Genomic DNA, 20580 nt, shown 5'->3' with positions numbered 1-20580 from the left:
GGCTCATATCAGCTGGTCTCTTTCTTGTCAGGAGGAGGGAGGGAGGGAGGGGGTGTGTGTGTGTGTGTGTGTGTGTAGAAAATACTTGAATAATACTCTGTCTGCCTCCCCCTATTGTTCTCCTGCTCCTGTTGCCCTGGGAAACCGTGGCTAAACCTTAGGCCTTTTGTCTCAGGCTAGCCGTCTCATGACCACATGACTGTTGTCCATTTCTGCATTAATTTCACCTTTGTTTTAACCGGGAGTCATATTGATACCTTGGTCTCTTTTCCAGATTAGCACGGCAGAATACAGAAATACACACAGTAAATAGGAACATGAAACCAACTGCATAGCCTGCGGTGTCGCACACACTGGCTCAGGGTGTAGCGCTGGGCACGTGTGATTCCACTGCAGTTGGACTGTGCAGAATCACTGCTAGGGGCTACTCATTATGTGATGATTGATTCTGCGCATCGCCTTCGTTCAAAGGGATCCCCTCAAAAACGCCGATTGACTGTCTTCTCTCTCATCTCGCTCTAAGGCTTCTTCAAGCAGATAATGGCTGAAACGGGAGCAGCTTCAAAGGCATCTTTAGGTGGTTTGGACCCACTGGAAGTTGGTGAATAGCAGCGTTGAAGTGTCCGCTAGATGCTGATCTCGAGTCAGTTTTGCGTTTACCTCCCTATGGTTAATGCTAAGTTTGAGGGAGGGAAGCTCATCCTAGATCTGTACCTAGGTGGAACTTCACCCCGGAGCGTTCTCATTTGTCTTCTCTATCCGCCACTATGCTGTCTATTATATAAATGATGTATTGCGCAGCCATTGTGAGTATGAAAACAACAAAGATGTTAAAATAGACGAGAGGGCCGTGTCGCAGCATGTGCTCTTTACGTCGAGGGTTATTAAGTCAAAGCTCTGTGCGAATTAAATTCATTTCAATCAGTGATTTTTCTTGGAGTAGAGACTATATATTATCAGAATGAGGTCCCCTCCCAGTAACTCACACACACACACACACACACACACACACACACACACACACACACACACACACACACACACACACACACACACACACACTCCTGACGTGGTAGGATAGAATGGCTTTGTGTGCAGAGATCACATGACGTTCTGTTCAATAGAATTCTGATACATTTTCTTCTCTCTCACTGAAATCTCTTTCTTTCTTAGTGAATGCTACTCGGTACAGAAGGATGAATTGTCATTGGACTACGGGCCGTAGAGTTTTAGTCTTTAGCCCAATCATGGCGGGCCTCGTCAGAACTTGGCGTTTGGGCTGAGCCGACCCTGAAGGTTTCATAATTAATCTAGGACTGATCAATCGCTAGAGAACAAAGTGATGCATTGTCTAATATTTGGCTCTGTACAAGCCGCAGGACTTTTGGATGCACGATTTGGTCACTCAGTCTGCCTTTTGTTATTGGCATGCTCCCCATGGGTCGCAAATGGTAAAGATCCTGCCTCTTCGTTATTGGCAAGCTCCCTATGCGTCGCAAATGTTAAAGATCCTGCCCATTTTTATTGGCAAGCTCCCCATGGGTCGCAAATGGTAAAGATCCTGCCTCTTCGTTATTGGCAAGCTCCCTATGGGTCGCAAATGTTAAAGATCCTGCCCATTTTTATTGGCAAGCTCCCCATGGGTCGCAAATGGTAAAGATCCTGCCTCTTCGTTATTGGCAAGCTCCCTATGGGTCGCAAATGTTAAAGATCCTGCCCATTTTTATTGGCAAGCTCCCCATGGGTCGCAAATGGTAAAAATCATGCCTCTTTGTTATTGGCAAGCTCCCCATGGGTCGCAAATGGTAAAAATCCTGCCCCCTTTTTTATTGGCAAGCTCCCCATGGGTCGCAAATAGTAAAGATCCTGCCTCTTTGTTATCGGCAAGCTCCCCATGGGTCGCAAATGGTAAAAAGCCTGCCTCTTTTTTTCTATCCATTTTGTGCAGATGCTTTGCTCTTCAGAACAAATGTTCACAGAACAGGTAGTGACTGTTAAGAGATTTTTAACAGGACAAGACACGCAGTCTGCAAAGGTTCCCTTATTGTTATCGAACTCGTTTAAAGGTCAGAGCTGATACCTGTATTTCACTCATGGCCAAGCCACAGGCCCCAATGGCAATATCCTCTTGTCAGTCCAAACTAAGTTTCCCTCGGACTGTGAGAGAGTACCAGCCTAATGGACAGGGCAATCACGACCATGGGCATGATGACAGCCTTTCAGACAGCCCCCTGAGAAAATAAAGCCCTGACTGAGCCTCATCACCTCTGTCATGTAACAGCCATTTCTTTCATGGGACACCTTCCCCCAACCCTAGTGTTTTCATCCTCACAGGAACACGAGTGCGCTAAGGTTTTGCACTATATAGGAAACAGAGGGGCATTTTGGGACGCACCCAATCATTTTCTTCTTCTTTTTTTTTTTTTACAAAAAAACGATTGAAACGAGTCATCTTTTATTTATGGGTGATGCCATCACATTTTCTTTATTGGAATGTGACTTTTCCCAGCACCCCGTTCCATTAACGCCTTTTAGTGCCGCCGACATATCTAAACTCCACCCATGTCTGTTGTCACGGTGTGAGGCTGGCAGAGAGCGAGCTTATCTGAACCTGCGTCAGTCTGCTGCATCCGGTATAGAAATCACCACTGTATGCCCGGCCAGGGGAGCAGCATAGCATAGCACAGCATAGCCTCACTGGCATCATGTATCTGTCGCGATGTCTGGCTGGCTGGCTGGATGGATGGTACCATGTGGTCACACAAGTCACGCTACCTGTGCTCGTGCTATTGGGAGACAGCACACATCACATACATACATATGTTGTTTCAGTTCTGGGCCGTGTTCAGTCTCTTCCAAGTACCCTTCACCTCCCTGAGGGTACATGGAATTACAGACCCAGTGAAGTCATTGGTTGTCCTGAGCTTTTTGTTGTGTAAACCCAAAGTGTGTGTGTGTATTTTTGTGTCATGCGCATACATGCCTGAGGCAGTGTGTATGTGCACAGGTGTGTGTTCATTCATGCCTGTGTATTGATCTCTCCGTGTCGTCTTAGTTTGTCAATTCCAGACCTGCGCGGTTTGTTGATCCCTTCTTTTTTCTCTCCTCTTTTTCTCTTCTCTCTATCTCTCTCTCCTCTTTTGTTCTCTCCTCTCGCTCCTCTCTTTTTCTCTCCTCTCTCCTCTCTCTCTTTTCTCTCTCCTCTCTTTTTCTCTCCTCTCTTTTTCTCCTCTCTCTCTCCTCTCTTTCCTCAGATCTGCTGAACGGCGCTCAGGAGAAATGTGAGCTTCCCCCCATGGATGGCTTCCCTCACTGTGAGGGCAAAGTCAAGGTCAGTGACATACACACGCACACACGCACACACGCACACAGGCACGCACACACGCACACATGCACACAGGCACACAGGCACACACGCACACACGCACACACGCACACAGGCACACAGGCACACACGCACACACGCACACAGGCGCACACACACACACACACACACACACACACACACACACACACACACACACACACACACACACACACACACACACACACACACACACACACACACACACACACACACACAGACAGTAAGCAGCAGCAGTAATCACAGCCCTCCAGCCCCAGGCCAGAGTCTGCCCGGAGCAGATACCGTCATATCATAAAGGCCATCTGCTCTGTGCGCTGCTCCCAAGCCTCCGCTGGCACCAAGGAAAGGCAGGCATGGCTAGCCGATCACCATTTTTAAAAGAGACAAAACAGGGCTCAAACAGGCTCCCTAGCGGAAACAGATGAGCTGTTTTGTCCTATTTAGCTTCCCTTTGTCTCAAATGTCTATCTCCTTTCTCTTTTTTTAAATGGGATTATTTCAACCACATTAAATCTCAAGTGTTTCATTGAGGTTAAATCAGAATGCAGCTTTTCAGTGTATTCTGTTGCGCGTGGCCTAAATGTTTCTGCTGACTAAACTGTTGGCTCGTAAAATAACTTCAGACAGTTTCTTTTATTCCTCTGGCGTTTTTATGGATATGGTGGAAATCCCAGCTGTCACAGTGCTATATAATACTGTACATGGTACAAACTTCCGACTGGCATCCTTTTCCTTCCTGTTATTGTGCTCTGATGGATGGAATAATTATTATTAGAATAATCTTTCTCAAGGTTTTCAGCGGGAACAAAAGACATATTGAAGACTTCTTGCTCCTTCCCATTACAATATACTTCGGAATTCATAAACCCCTGTCGAATACCTTTTCAAGTCAATTAGCTGCACGTGATGTTTTCATCTGCCCTGCGTGACCATGATTCCATGGGACTTACTTGGGTGGCTGTCAATCTCAGTGGAATTAGTTAGGGCAGTCTCATATAAACCTACACCGACTCTGCATAGCCTAGACATTCAAAAACAATGGGATGGAAATCGGATAGAAAAATCTTATGGAAATTGCAGTGATGGAAAGAGGCAATGGCAGGCTACGTCCCAAATGGCAGCCTATTCCCTATGTCGTGCACTACTTTTGACAAGGGCCCATAATGAATAGGGTGTCATTTGAGACTCAGCCTTAATGTGTCAGTGTTGGAGTGGAACACCATTATTCCTAACCCAGACTGTAAGTGATTGCCATATTCCCCCGTAGCCTTGGCCAAGTCGTATCCCCACTCTGCTTCTTTACTCTGCTTCTTTACTCTGCTTCTTCACTCTGCTCCTTCACTCTGCTCCTTCACTCTGCTCCTTCACTGGGCTTCAGCAGATTTTTCTTTCTTCTTTCTTTAACCTTTATTTAACTAGGCAAGTCAGTTAAGAACACATTCTTATTTACAATGACGGCCTAGGAACAGTGGGTTAACTGCCTTGTTCAGGGGCAGAACGACATATTTTTACCGTGTCAGCTCGGGGATTCGATCCAGCAACCTTTCGGTTACTTTCCCAACACTAACCACTATGCTACCTGCCGTTTTGCACATCTCCATCTGTGAACATCTGAAAATAATGTATTTTTGCGGTTGAATCTCAAATGTCAGCCCATTCAACAAAAAAACACTTTTTCATTTTCAGTGCCATTGACACTTTGTCCAGAGTCACTTTTTTTTTGTCCCTGTTTCTTTGCTTATATTGCCTGGTTCTTTTTCTTGTATTGGGTACACACACACACACACACACACACACACACACACACACACACACACACACACACACACACACACACACACACACACGGGTCTGGTCAAATAGCTCAGAGCTCCTACACATGGGATGGGAGGACTGGCCAAGGCATGTGGATTGGTAGGCTAAACTGGAACCTAATTGTGTTCAGTCCTGATTAAGTCTCTCCTCCTCTTCCTCAGTGGATGAAGGACATGTGGCGGTCAGACTCATGCTACACTAACTACGGCGTGGACGGCTCCACCTGCTCCTTCTTCATATATCTCAGCGAGGTGAGTGGTGTCTGTGTGTGTCTGTGCACGTGTCTGTGCACGTGTGTCTGTGTCCGTGCGCACAGTGGCTACAGTGTGGTTTGATCTACTCATTGACATTCAGTGTTAACAGCCTAGGGGACGTGGAACGCCCCAGCTCTTTACGTATTCATCCACTACAACTCCACGCGCCCTTAACGACTGAACTATGTACTTGTGAATTATACTACAGCGCAGATTATTTTCCTAGGAGTTGATATGGAAACATGTACTGTAGCATTCTGATGACCCTAGCGAGTACGGTACGCACACCCAAACACAACACTCCAGATGTAAAGCCCATTTATACCGTAGCATTCTGATGACCCTAGCGAGTACGGTACGCACACCCAAACACAACACTCCAGATGTAAAGCCAATTTATACCGTAGCATTCTGATGACCCTAGCGAGTACGGTATGCACACCCAAACACAACACTCCAGATGTAAAGCCCATTTATACTGTAGCATTCTGATGACCCTAGCGAGTACGGTATGCACACCCAAACACAACACTCCAGATGTAAAGCCCATTTATACCGTAGCATTCTGATGACCCTAGCGAGTACGGCATGCACACCCAAACACAACACTACAGATGTAAAGCCCATTTATACCGTAGCGTTCACAAATAAGGTTTGTCCTCTGTTGGTCAATGAGAAGCTCATTGCTAAGTAGCAATGACTGAACTGAAGTTTTTAATCAAACTCAAGTCCCTGACTCTTTATGTTGATTATTCTTGGTCAGATGTGGGAGCTGGTCAGATGTGGGAGCTTATAAATGTTGAGATCAGTGCTTGGGGGAAGTGCAGTGTAATTTTACTCTACTGAAAATACCTGTTGGGAGAGACATGTACCTTATCCATTAAAGGAAAACTCCATGTTATGCAACACTCAGCATCATATGATGCAAAATGCATAACACCGGCTGTATTTCTGTATTCTGAACGTTTATATAGCATGAGAACTTGATTGCTGACATGTAAAAACATTTTGGGACTGTGTGTGTGGGTGGAATTCTCCTTTAAGGGAGAGAGAGGGTGGCTGCGTACCAAATACCATTCTATTCCCTATTTAGTACAGTAACTCTGACTAGGGACCATAGGGAACTTTTAGGTACGCAGCCAGTGAGAGGTCTATGCAGAGAGACGGCGCTCTATCTCAGTCGGTGTGACTTGCTTTCACAATGGCGATATGCATGTATTTCCATGTAGTATCAGCCTTGTTCGTTCTCTCTCTGCCTCTCTACTTTTGGCTAGAGCCCTACACCCTATCAGCCAGAAACCCCAAAAGTAGTGCACTATATGGGGAATAGGATGTCATTACAGAAGGGTGGGGCCAAATTGTTTCTCTGTCTATCTCTGTATCTGCACTCAGTGAGGCTGGGCCCACCATTGCTATTCGATGCATCAAACACCCCCTCCCCCATCAGAACCTCTGAAGTGAGATCAAAGTGAGCCAGGCCACTGTCGGCATGACATCTGCTTTCACTGAAACAATTACCTGCCTAATGATTGCCTGATTTTCCTCCTAGGCGGCATCCCAAATGTTACCCTATTTCCTATATATAGTAAATTACTTTTGACCAGGGCCTATATGGCTCTTATCTAATGTAGTGCACCACATAGGGAAGCGGGTGCCATTTTGGGACACAACCCTAAACCCTAGTGTCCCTTCCTCGCCCCTGCGTCCTCCTCTCTCTCCTCTCCGTTGGCAGAGTTCACAGGCCCCATACTCTGTCATATTTTCCATTTTTCCATCTCAGTTCCTTCTGATGTTAATGTCATTTTAGGTGGAGAACTGGTGCCCGCACCTGCCCTGGAGGACCAAGACATTGGACGAGGAGGCCGACCGGAGGGGCCAGGTGAGTGTCTGAACTGAAGGGCTTTCCACACTGCCAAGCCGAGACAAACTGAGTATAGTTGCTTGAACCGCGCTGGAAAGGACAACGGAAATATTAGAGCCAACACAGTTTGGTTCGGGTTGGCACGATGTGAAAATGACAACGTGATAAGAAAATATCCTAAAACACAATAGTGAAAAGGGCGTTAAGTGCCCGTCTCTGCACCCTGCTGAAAGACCCAACAGCCTGGTCAGTCCTTTTCACTCTCACCACTCTGGGGACTGGCCAGACAGAATACCCAGCCTGAAGACAAATGCCACAAAAGTCACGAGGGCATTGAATAGCTTTTATAATGTTAGAACATGTGCTCTTTAGAAATGACCTCTTCCACTTGTCTTTTAGCTCAAATGGTACCGACTAATGCATAAGCAACGTTAGATGCTGCACATCGGCTAACACACACTGTCTGAAGAGTCGAGTCACTCCAGTGATTGCGTTAGTAACTGACTATAGAGCGGGAGAGGATTTATACCATGACGCCGGTCGCCATGCCAATGGGCACTCGCTTAAATCTCCTTACAGGGCCGTCTGAGGTCAGAACTCCGGGCGTGGCTCGCTGTTATTGACTTTAAATATACTCCTGGTTGTGGATAATGCGATAAGTCCAAATGTAATACTCTTTGCCCCCCTTCGGGTGTCCTTTTGTTTTTGAGATCACCATTGATGGTGGCTGATGTTGTTGTTGTTGACCTGGGCCCATAACGCTATGGGATAAAAGTAGTGCACTTATATAGGGAATAGGGTGCCATTTCGGACACGGTCCCCCAGACTTTTCTCTCCCAGTGATTTCCTGTCCTGATGAGGGATGGTAATACACTGCCAGAGCATTGTTAGTGCGTTGTTTCCCCAGCTTTAGCAGCTGTTAATGGCAGGCAGGACGACATCTCAACCAAGCCGCCTGTGGGGAAAGCTTTCTTAATTATTGACCCGAGAGAAGCGGAGAAATGTGTAGATTGGTATCATTGCATTCCTGCGTTCAATGAGGGGCCATACATCTTTGCAATGCAAAGAGCGCCTGGCAGAACTTGGCACTCTGTAGCTTTAGTGTTTAAGTTGATAAGAATCCCCTCTATGTCCTGTGTATCCAATGTGCGTGTTGGAGATTTTGACAGCGTTACAGAATCACTGATCTACAAATGACCTCAAATCCTACATACAGTGGGGCAAAAAGGTATTTAGTCAGCCACCAATTGTGCAAGTTCTCCCACTTAAAAAGATGAGAGGCCTGCAATTTTCATCATAGGTACACTTCAACTATGACAGACAAAATGAGAAAGAAAAATCCAGAAAATCACATTGTAGGATTTTTAATGAATTTATTGCAAATTATGGTGGAAAATAAGTATTTGGTCAATAACAAAAGTTTATCTCAATACTTTGTTATATACACTTTGTTGGCAATGACAGAGCAAATGTTTTCTGTAAGTCTTCACAAGGTTTTCACACACTGTTGCTAGTATATTTTGGCCCATTCCTCCATGCAGATCTCCTCTAGTGCAGTGACGTTTTGGGGCTGTTGCTGGGCAACATGGACTTTCAACTCCCTCCAATGATTTTCTATGGGGTTGAGATCTGGAGACTGGCTAGGCCACTCTAGGACCTTGAAACCACTCCTTCGTTGCCCGGGCGGTGTGTTTGGGATCATTGTCATGTTAAAAGACCCAGCCACGTTTCATCTTCAATGCCCTTGCTGATGGAAGGAGGTTTTCACTCAAAATCTCACGATACATGGCCCCATTCATTCTTTCCTTTACACGGATCAGTCGTCCTGCTCCCTTTGCAGAAAAACAGCCCCAAACATGATGTTTCCACCCCCATGCTTCACAGTAGGTATGGTGTTCTTTGGATGCAACTCAGCATTCTTTTTCCTCCAAACCCAACGAGTTGTGTTTTTACCAAAAAGTTATATTTTGGTTTCATCTGACCATATGACATTCTCCCAATCTTCTTCTGGATCATCCAAATGCTCTCTAGCAAACATCAGACTGGCCTGGACATGTACTGGCTTAAGCAGGGGGACACGTCTGGCACTGCAGGATTTGAGTCCCTGGCGGCGTAGTGTGTTACTGATGGTAGGCTCTGTTACTTTGGTCCCAGTTCTCTGCAGGTCATTCACTAGGTCCCCCCGCGTGGTTCTGGGATTTTTGCTTGTGATCATTTTGACCCCACGGGGTGAGATCTTGCGTGGAGCCCCAGATCGAGGGAGATTATAAGTGGTCTTGTATGTCTTCCATTTCCTAATAATTGCTCCCACAGTTGATTTCTTCAAACCAAGCTGCTTACCTATTGCAGATTCAGTCTTCCCAGCCTGGTGCAGGTCTACAATTTTGTTTCTGGTGTCCTTTGACAGCTCTTTGGTCTTGGCCAAAGAGTGGAACTCCATAGTGGAGTTTGGAGTGTGACTGTTTGAGGTTGTGGACCGGTGTCTTTTATACTGATAACAAGTTCAAACAGGTGCCATTAATACAGGTAACGAGTGGAGGACAGAGGAGCCTCTTAAAGAGGAAGTTACAGGTCTGTGAGAGCCAGAAATCTTGCTTGTTTGTAGGTGACCAAATACTAATTTTCCACCATAATTTCCAAATAAATTCATTCAAAATCCTGCAATGTGATTTTCTGGATTTTTTCCCCTCATTTTCTGTCATAGTTGAAGTGTACCTAGGATGAAAATTACAGGCCTCTCATCTTTTTAAGTTGGAGAACTTGCACAATTGGTGGCTGACTAAATACTTTTTTTGCCCCACTGTAACTACTCATCATGTAATGAAGATCAGCGATTCTCTGCCTCCTTGCTCAAACTGATCACGACAAACACAATTGTGTGTGCTCGTTTGTCATCGTCCTGTGCCCCAGGTGGGTGGAGAATTCACTTTAGTCTAAAATGTGCACACTCCGCCCACCTGGAGCTTCTGCCGATCCAAAACTTGTCTACCTACCCCCTTTCAGAGGCTAACGTTCTTAAACCTGGAAAGAGGTTAATTGGTTAAACCATAACGCCTAAAGAGTAGGAGTGTCTAACTTGTGTCGTGTCTTCCTAGACGGAGATCCGGACGAGCTTCGAGGAGCTATACCGGGTCACGTCTCGGCGAGAGGAGTTCCGCTGGATGATGCTCCGGATCAAGCGCATGGAAGACCCCTGGATCAATGCCATCCGCGCCCTGGCTGCCAAGCAAAACCTGGCCAAGCGCAAGAGGAAGAAGGTAGGACACGGACACGCTCTCAAACACGTACTCATGCAAGCTTGCACTTAAAACACTTGCACGCACTCACACAAACACACAGCCAAAAATATATTAGCTACTTGAAGAATAGAGAATATTAGAGAATATAGAGATTATTGGAGAATAGAGTCAGCCCATGCCTTTCTGAACTGAGAATATTGAAACAAGGAAAGTCTATTGTGTTCTGCTATCTGGCCCCAACGATTAGTAATGGAGGTTTCAGTTCCCTATAGTGATCTTCAGGACTTCCTGTTTCTGACTCTACGGCTTTTAACAGTGTGGATATGACATATGGTGAGAGACCTACTTCCTCTAGTTAGAGTGGAACAACGTCTCTTTGCATCTGAAACTCCAATTCTTCACTTTTTTCCCAAGAAGTGTACGCTTACATACTCCTTGTAATGGATTTTTAAAACGCATGATTGGTGTAAGCGTTGGCTTGAGTGAGCAAGAGTACACTTTAGGAGAAGTGAGGAGAATCGGGACCCAGCCCAACCTCTCATGCCAAAGGCTCCGAGCAGGAACAAAGTCGCCTGATCCCAGATTTCTTTGTGCTGTCTTGCCAACTTGGCAAGACCACACAAACATATATGGGATCAGGCCAGGAACAAGGAGCCTGCCCCATTTCCATGACCCTAAAGAGTCAAGATAGGCTTGGTCCCAAACGGCACCCTATTCCCTGTAAATTGCAATACTTTTCACCGTAGCCTTATATTCCCTGGCCGACAGTAGTGCACTATATAGGGAATTAGGATGCCATTTGAAACACAGTCACAGTGTGCTGAAAGGTTGATTTTTATATTATTACAGTCATAATCCTCTCTCTACCCATTAATCCCTGAACAATGCACCTTGGTGATTGTGTCTCCGTCCCAAATTGCACCCTATCCTCTACATAGTTTACCACTCTGGGACCTGGTCAAAAGCAGTGGACTATATAGGGAATAGGGTGCTGTTTGAGACGCTGGCTAACACGGCAGCTGAAAGTGTGTTGAGAACGTCCATAGAAAGCACAGAACATTGTAAAGTTGGATTCTGTCCCGTGGCTCAGTGTGTTCCCTGGTGAGTAGAAGGAGACTTGTGCGCTCTGATGTTAATAGTGATACGTCTTCTGTGGAGCGCGTCTTGCGTTCTGCCATGCTGTACTCGGGGAATTGAAACGAGCCTGCCGTTTGAATAGGGAAAATGCCTTATTACAGTTTTCCAACCCATTGAATTGCGTTTGGATTACTTCACGAACTAAAGACGCACATCCAGATGGTTGGCGATGTGCCCGAACATACTTGAATAAAAAAAGTTGCACACTATATTACACCGTGATTTATTGGGTTGGTAATACTGTATGAATTTCTTAAATGTTGATGATATAACCCATTTCCTTACTTCTCTGTATTGATAGCCCCATTGGGAATCAAACTCGCAACCCTGGCATTGCTAGCGCCATGCTTTAACCAACTGAGCCACAATGAGAAACAATAGATTTAAACTGAACTGACACCATCCGTGCCCCTCTCTCTCCGTCAGATCCTGGTGCACCTGGGCCTGTTGACCAAGGAGTCGGGCTTCAAGATCGCAGAGAACGCCTTCAGTGGGGGGCCCCTGGGGGAGCTGGTGCAATGGAGCGACCTCATCACCACCCTCTACCTGCTGGGCCACGACGTACGCATCTCCGCCTCCCTGGCCGAGCTCAAAGAGTGAGTGAGTGAGTGAGTGAGTGAGTGAGTGAGTGAGTGTGTGTGTGTGTGCACCCCTCAGACATATCTGGGTGGTGTTCAGTGCAGAATACCGTAGCGAAACGGCTAAAAACGTTTTCCAACGTAGAAATTATGAAGGGCGTTTCTTCTTGAACAGTTCTAGGATCATAATGAATAAGGTTGGGACTTGATCCTAGATCAGCAGCACTCCTACTCTGAGACACTTTATGGATACAGGCCCAGGTCTCGCCTGTCCATGTAGTCTTATTCATTGTGCTCTAAAAGGCTAAACTGATCCTAAATCAGCAGCACTCCTACTCTTGAGATGCTTGATACATACAGCCCCTGGTATTACCTCCCCAAGGTCACCTATGGAATGAGCAGCAGAAGCTAAGTACAGCTAAAGCTAGTGTAATGTGAGATGGTTGCAACACACCTGCTCCTGAAAAAACACCCACATGTGTACAATACCACGTTATTGTCCATGTTACAGTGAATTTAAAACTGTTCTCAACCCCAGAGCATTGGTCAAAAGTAGTGAACTATATAGGGGAACATGGTGCCATTTCAGATACACCCGGTGTGTCCTAACTAAGCCCACTCCCTCGTGCAGGATCATGAGGAGAGTGATGGGGAACAAGTCCAGCTGCCCCACCCAGGGGGACAAGGTGGTGGAGCTCATCTACATTGACATTGTGGGCCTGACCCAGTTCAAGAAGACACTGGGGCCCTCCTGGGTCCACTACCAGTAAGTACTCCATATATATATCTCTGTCTCTCTGTCTGTCTGTCTCTGTCTGTCTACACATCCACCTCATCTATGGGCTGGGACGTGTGATGTTTTTACAATTTTTATTTAACTAGGCAAGTCAGTTAAGAACACATTTTTATTTACAATGACTGTCTACCCTGGCCAAACCCCTGGATGATGCTGGGCCAATTGTTCGCAGCCCTATGGGACCACCAATCACGTCCGGTTGTGATACAGCCTGGAATCGAACCAGGGTCTGTAGTGATGCCTCTAGCACTGAGATGCAGTGCCTTAGACCACTGCACCACTCGGGAGTGTGTGTGTGATGTTGTTCATTTAGTTAGATGGAGAGCGAGAGAGAAGTTACTTACACATCTCCTTCCTAGAAGAACACCTATCAACTAACACAACTCATCTCACATACACATGGTTCTGAAATCTATCTGACTCGTCATACAATGCCTTAGTTAAAAATATGAGCGTCCTAGTTTTTCATCCAATGAGTTTCCTGGTATCCTCGTTTACGCCTGTGTCAGGGGGTATATTTGATTTGATTTGATTTGATCTCTTTGGAATCCGCATCCTCCTTGCTGCTCTGACTAATTGGGAAGTGGGAACAGTGTCAGGCTCTCTGTCTGTGTCCCTCTGAGTCTCCCGAGGCTGTATCCCTCCCTGTAGGATACCAAGCATTGCTGGGGCATGCTGTCAGAGTGTTCGCCCACTGCTCATTTACTGATTGGAGAGAAGCGGCGAGAGGTTGGCGGGATGAAAAGAGGCCTATTTCCTGCAGATTATTTGATACCTGGTGGGGTAGCTATTCAGGAGGCAAAGGCACAGAGGGTGGGACCAGATATGATTTACACACTCATTAGCATCTGAATGAGTAGGCTGAGACTAAGGCCCAGGCTGGGTTGACATTTGAGTCATTTCGCAAGATGCTCTTATCCAGAGCAACTTACAGTAGTGGGTGCATACATTTTCATACTTTTTCCTCGTACTAGCCCCCCGTGGGAATCGAACCCACAACCCTGGTGTTGCAAGCGCCATGCTCTCCGAGGTGGGCCTGCTCCCCCTGCCTGGATGGGTGGATGGGTTTTTCTTCTGTAAGCCCCTAATTTTCTTTTCAAGCTAACAAAAGTCTTCAGGTCTCATGCAAGGCTTCTCATCGAACAAGCTCACTATCATGTGAACCAGCTCTGTTACAGTGGCTGCCATCAAACTGTTCTTTCACTGGGCTAAAATTGCATTACGTCTGAGCACAATCGTTTGATGTTCCAATGTTGGTAGGCCGTTTCCATGGGATCATCAGGTCAAGGTCTTAACTCTTAATGGGGAGCGGTGGTCATGGTTGTGTCTGTTACTGTGTCTGTTTTGTGCCCACTCTCTAATGTGCGCGTGCGTTTGTCCGCTCCACTGATAAGACTGTCTGAACCGGCACCTCGTACTCCTTGCCACTGATCTGAACAATGTTTGAAGTACAACCTTTGTCTCCAGTCGACAACAATCCCATTTGAAAGACTTTCACCTGCATCTCTCTCTCTCTCTGTGTCTCTCGCTCTCTTTCGCTCTGATAAACTCCTAAGAATGTTGAACTGTGTCTGACAATACACACGTGTCTGAAAAAGAAGAGATTTGCATGCTGTGGCTTTTGTCCCACTGGTCTTAAGTGGGACTAATTGTTCCTCTGGAGTATCCCAACGGTGTGGTTGGAGGTTGTTACGAGAACTGCCTTGTGAGAACAAGAAGTCAGGTTCGCTAATAGCCCCAAGATTTCCTTTCTCGTGTCAACACTTTTTGTTTGTTTCGGGTTTGCATTCTGTTTCATCTTGCTCTGAGGAAATTGACTGGGGTGCATCCCAAATGGCTCCCTATTCCCTTTAATATGCGTTTGTTTTGACCAAGGCCCCTGGTCAAAAGTAGTGCGCTATTTAGGGAATAGGGAGCCATTTGGGACATATACTCAACCTTTTTACAGACGGTGTGGTCGTAATGCAGGTTCCAGCTGGCATTTTCATGAGTGTATTGATTAATTCCTCGTTATACATATCGGTGAAGACATTTACATTTGGCCACTTGATTCAGTGTTGATTTTGTGATGTGCACTTCCAGGAAGGTTATAGGATGCCTCGGTTTTACTGTAACTTCAGGCAAAAGTTCTGTTGGAAGTGCATTTTGATTTTTAAGCCTGACGAATCACGTCATGGAACAGTTTGGTCTCATAGTTATCTAATCCTGTCTTGTTTACGTTCTTACATATGTACTCTCCTTCCTCCTCCTTGTCTATCCAGCTCTCTCCCTCTCTACTTAAAGCGACGCTCCAGAACCTTTGTATAATTTCAGCCAGTAGTTTTGAAAATGGTGCTCACGAGCCAAAACGGGTCCCTATTTTTTTGTGTACTACGTCATTATTTTTTTGTGTACTACGTCATTATTTTTTTGTGTACTACGTCATTATTTTTTTGTGTACTACGTCATCCAATTGTGATTCATTACGTATAATATGTTATTGTTTGCAATTCCTATAACATGTTACATCCAATTCGTACAATATGTTACAAATTTGTCGTGCTTAAGATCCTGGACTGCATCTTGAAGTGTCTTTCATTTTCCAGCCTCTCCAGAACAGCTTCTAATATAGAACAATTCCTCATTCATGTGAATGCCACCATGATTACGGATAGTCCTGAATAATGATGAGTGAGAAAGTTAGACGCACAAATATCATACCCCCAAGGCATGCTATCCTCTCACCATTACAATAAGAGGGGAGGTTAGCATTTTATATCATACCCCCAAGAAAGGCTAACATCGCACCGTTACAATGACAGGGGACATGCTAATCTCTCACCATTACAATAACAGGGGAGGTTAGTATTTATATCATACCCCCAAGACATGCTAAACTCTCACCATTACAATAACAGGGGAGGATAGCATTTTATATCATACCCCCAAGACATGCTAACCCTCACCATTACAATAACAGGGGAGGTTAGCATTTTATATCATACCTCCAAGACATGCTAACCCTCACCGTTTCAATAACAGGAGGGGTTAGCATTTTATATCATACTCCCAAGACATGCTAACCCTCACCATTACAATAACAGGAGGGGTTATCATTTTATATCATACCTCCAAGACATGCTAACCCTCACCGTTTCAATAACAGGAGGGGTTAGCACTTTATATCATACTCCCAAGACATGCTAACCCTCACCATTACAATAACAGGAGGGGTTATCATTTTATATCATACCTCCAAGACATGCTAACCCTCACCGTTTCAATAACAGGAGGGGTTAGCACTTTATATCATACTCCCAAGACATGCTAACCCTCACCATTACAATAACAGGGGAGGTTAGCATTTTGGGGGTATGATATTTTGCATCTAACTTTTTCACTCATCATTATTCAAGATTCATTCTGGACTATCCATAATCATGGTAGCATCCACATGTAGAAGTGTTCAGAAACATATTCTATTTATATTTACAATAAAAGTGACTCCAAAATGTTCACAATACATTATTTGCCATTCATTTCTATTGGGCACCAAATAATAATGGTAGCATCCACATGAATGTAGAAGTGTTAAAACTTGTATTATATTCTTATTTACAATAAATCCTCATAGTCATTGTATCATTTCAAATCCAAAGTGCTGGAGTACAGAGCCAAAACAACAAAACATGTATCACTATCCCAATACTTCTGGAGCTCACTGTAGTGCACTATTTTGACCAAAACCCTATGGGACTCTTGTCAAAAGTAGTGCACTGCACTATATAGGGAATAGGGTGCCATTAGGGAGCAATCTAAGTCTCAAGAGGGAAGAGAATTTGAGACTGAGGATTGCGTTCACACAACACAAGCAGGCACACACACACACACACACACACAAGCAGACACACACACACACACGCAGACACACACACACACACACGCAGACACACACACACACACACAGACACACACACACACACGCAGACACACACACACAAGCAGGCACACACACACAAACAGGCACACACACACAGGCAGGCACACACACACAAGCAGGCACACACACACACACGCACACACACACACACACACAAGCAGACACACACACAGGCACACACACACACACACAGCAGGCACACACACACAAGCAGGCACACACACACAAGCAGGCACACACACAGGCACACACACAAGCAGGCACACACACAAGCAGGCACACACACACAAGCAGGCACACACACAAGCAGGCACACACACAAGCAGGCACACACACACATTCACTCGTTCTTTCTCTTCCTCTTTCTGTATCGATCTATGTATTGGTCTATCTCTCTCAAACACTCTCACTACAGAAAACCAATGCTTGCTTCAGTAATCCTATCGACTGTAATCATTATTTGCTGGCTATAATACGCTATAATTTCAGTTTGTCTAATTCTCAATACTACATGGGAATCATTATAGACACATGACTGATATCTTAAAGGTGACCGTTTTGTACTCCTTGACATTGATCTGAACAATGTTTGAATTACAACCTTTGTCTCCAGTCTACAACAATCTCATTTGAAAGACTATTTCACCTGCATCTCTCTCTCATAATCTCCTAAGAATGTTGTACTGTGTCTGACAATACACAAGTGTCTCAAAAATAAGAGATTTGCATGCTGCGGCTTTAGTCACACTGGTCTTAAGTTTCCTCATTGTGAATTCATTTCCCCTATTTCCTGAGCATCTTGAGACGAGACACACACACACACACACACACTCACACTGTCTTTCTCTCTCTTTCTCACGCATGCACACACCCACCCACCCACCATCTGCGAAACATCTGCCTGGTCAGGAGTGGCCTTGCCTGGGCTGCCAGACTGAGCTTAGCCGGCCCCTCTGGTACTCCTGGCTCCTCATCAATTTTTATTAATGCTCATTATTACACCTCCACCCCACCAGGGGTCAATCAGAGGAGTATGTTGGACTCTGTCCAGAAGGATTAAAGATGGAAAGGAATAGTGGTGAAGCATAGCCAGGTGTTTATTTTTAGGGTTTAAATAACATTTTAAAAATGGGGGGGGGGCTTATAATGGGGGCGGCGGACTTATAATGGGAAGCAGGTAAGCCTAGTGGTTAGAGCGTTGGGCCAGTAACCGAAAGGTCGCTACAGTAGATCGATTCCCCGAGTTGACAAGTTAAAAATCTGTCGTTCTGCCCCTGAACAAGGCAGTTAACCCACTGCTCCTTGGCCGTCATTGTAAATAAGAATTTGTTCTTATCTGACTTGCCTAGTTATATAAAATAAAAATAAATCATCTGAAAAAGCACCTGTCAGGGAAACTGAAAGATGGGAGCTGAGAGAAGGTGACTGAAAGAGAGATAGTTGGAGAGAGAAAGCTAAAAGGCTTGATTAGAGAGGGGGCGCGACCGAGAGAAAGCGAGAGAGAAAAGGTCATGAATGTGTCATTCCATTGCACATGACATCCTTTTCTCTGTTCCTCTAATTAGTCATGAAGTGTAACCTTTACTGTTCAAGTTTCATCTGTAGGAAGCTCTTTCTGCACTTTGTACACTATCTGTGACCATGCTGAAGGTGTGGAAAAGATATGCATCATGTAATTAATGAACCATTTATTAGCGGTTGAGGCATACAGCTGGAAGTGTGTATTAATGCTGTAATGCGGTGTGTACTACAGATGTATGCTAGCACTATAATGTGGTGTGTGACGGGTGTATGATACCTTTGTCATGTTTGGTGTGTGTTACAGGTGTATGCTGCGGGTTTTGGATTCCTTCGGCACAGAGCCCGAGTTCAACCACGCCCACTATGCTCAGTCCAAGGGCCACAAGACCCCCTGGGGCAAGTGGAACCTCAACCCCCAGCAGTTCAACACCATGTTCCGTAAGTACCATCTAATGGCTCTGGGGTGCAGATCTAGGATCAGCTTCTCCTCCCCAATCCTAACCTTAACCATGAGCGGGGAAAATGCCAAACTGACCCAAGATCAGCATCTAGGGACATCTTCACCCTACTCCCACCTAATGACAGGGTCATGTTCATAAGGCACCAAATGGAAGAAAATGGTCTAAAACAGAGAGGGGCAACCTGTACTCATCCAATAAAAAAATAGTTTTACATTAAACCTTTATTTAACGGGGCAAGTCCGTTAAGAACAAATTCTTATTTACATTGACGTAGTGTAGTGACGCCTCAAGCACTGAGATGCAGTGCGTCAGACCGCTGCGCCACTTGGGAGCCCAATAAGACACACTCATTTTTGTTTTCCTTTGCAAAACATGTTGAAAAGTTTTCTCTTACATGCCCTAATGAACACAACCCAGGGGTGGGGAGGGAGAGTCTACCACCCCAGGGTGTTTTAACCTTTCCCCATGGCTGATGGAAAGCAAAATCTTACCCAGAATGGATGAATACCCCTCTCCGGTCTCAGTTTCAGTGGTTTGGCCCACGTCGGGCTGGAATAGCAGACCAGGCTCAATAGACCCTTTGTGTTGCGGATAGAGTATGCCATTCTCATACGACGCAGGTCTTCTCATGTCATCCAGTTTACTAGCTGCGAGGGTTAGATGATATCTGTAACTAATCAAACTTACATGGGTTACACCAGGGGTCGAAATGAAACAGATTTGTTCCGGTGCATCTGGCATGTTGGATTTGTGTCCCCTTGCCTGTGGAGAAACATTCACCTTATCCTCAGCGGGTTGTTTTATATCCTTTCATTACAGCTCTGTTTCCAGGCTTAAGGGAAGTCACTGAATCTCACACTTCCAGTTGTGTAACAACAACAATGGGGCTTGAATAAACAAAACATATAGTTTCAATATGTTAACTCTGAGTGTTGGATTTCCTTCCATCCTAACACTAAAACGTAACAGAGGACATTTAAGACAAAGAAGGCGCCACAGGGAAGTCAATCCTAGTCTTGGGTTCCATTCATTACCATTAAGTAGTCTTGCATAAATCACTGGATAAAGGGTGTAGACAAGGGAAAGACAGGAGAAAGGGCTCTGGCCAATGAGACAGGAGAGCGAAAGGGCTCTGGCCAATGAGACAGGAGAGCGAAAGGGCTCTGGCCAATGAGACAGGAGAGGGAAAGGGCTCTGGCCAATGAGACAGGAGAGGGAAAGGGCTCTGGCCAATGAGACAGGAGAGGGAAAGGCTCTGGCCAATGAGACAGGAGAGGGAAAGGCCTCTGGCCAATGAGACAGGAGAGGGAAAGGCCTCTGGCCAATGAGACAGGAGAGGGAAAGGCCTCTGGCCAATGAGACAGGAGAGGGAAAGGCCTCTGGCCAATGAGACAGGAGAGGGAAAGGCCTCTGGCCAATGAGACAGGAGAGGCAAAGGGTTCTGGCCAATGAGACAGAAGAGGGAAAGGGCTCTGATCGCCAGGATCTGTTTGTGCTGTCTTATCTCGTATGGCCGTTGGCAAGACAGCACCAACATATCTTTTAGGAACCAGGCTAGAACTGAAGCCATAGAGGGAACATTTCCAATGTCGTTCTTCTCTCTACTGTTCTCAAATCCAAAACCATAACAAC

General features: G+C 45.5%; 1 protein-coding gene across 1 annotated transcript in view; it reads left to right on the top strand.

The window, feature by feature from the left end:
- Window positions 1-20580, top strand: part of LOC118370141 (alpha-1,6-mannosylglycoprotein 6-beta-N-acetylglucosaminyltransferase A-like) — a 110081-nt gene that overhangs the window by 45959 nt on the left and 43542 nt on the right. The window contains exons 4-10 of the mRNA XM_052499059.1: window positions 3255-3331; window positions 5344-5433; window positions 7244-7315; window positions 10393-10554; window positions 12100-12269; window positions 12883-13017; window positions 18792-18925. Coding sequence (XP_052355019.1) covers window positions 3255-3331; window positions 5344-5433; window positions 7244-7315; window positions 10393-10554; window positions 12100-12269; window positions 12883-13017; window positions 18792-18925 — 840 coding nt within the window. The remainder of the gene's footprint in view (window positions 1-3254; window positions 3332-5343; window positions 5434-7243; window positions 7316-10392; window positions 10555-12099; window positions 12270-12882; window positions 13018-18791; window positions 18926-20580) is intronic.

This window comes from Oncorhynchus keta, chromosome 37 (genome assembly GCF_023373465.1).
Source record: "Oncorhynchus keta strain PuntledgeMale-10-30-2019 chromosome 37, Oket_V2, whole genome shotgun sequence".
Lineage (NCBI taxonomy): Eukaryota > Metazoa > Chordata > Actinopteri > Salmoniformes > Salmonidae > Oncorhynchus > Oncorhynchus keta.
This window is presented reverse-complemented; position numbering and strand designations above follow the sequence as displayed.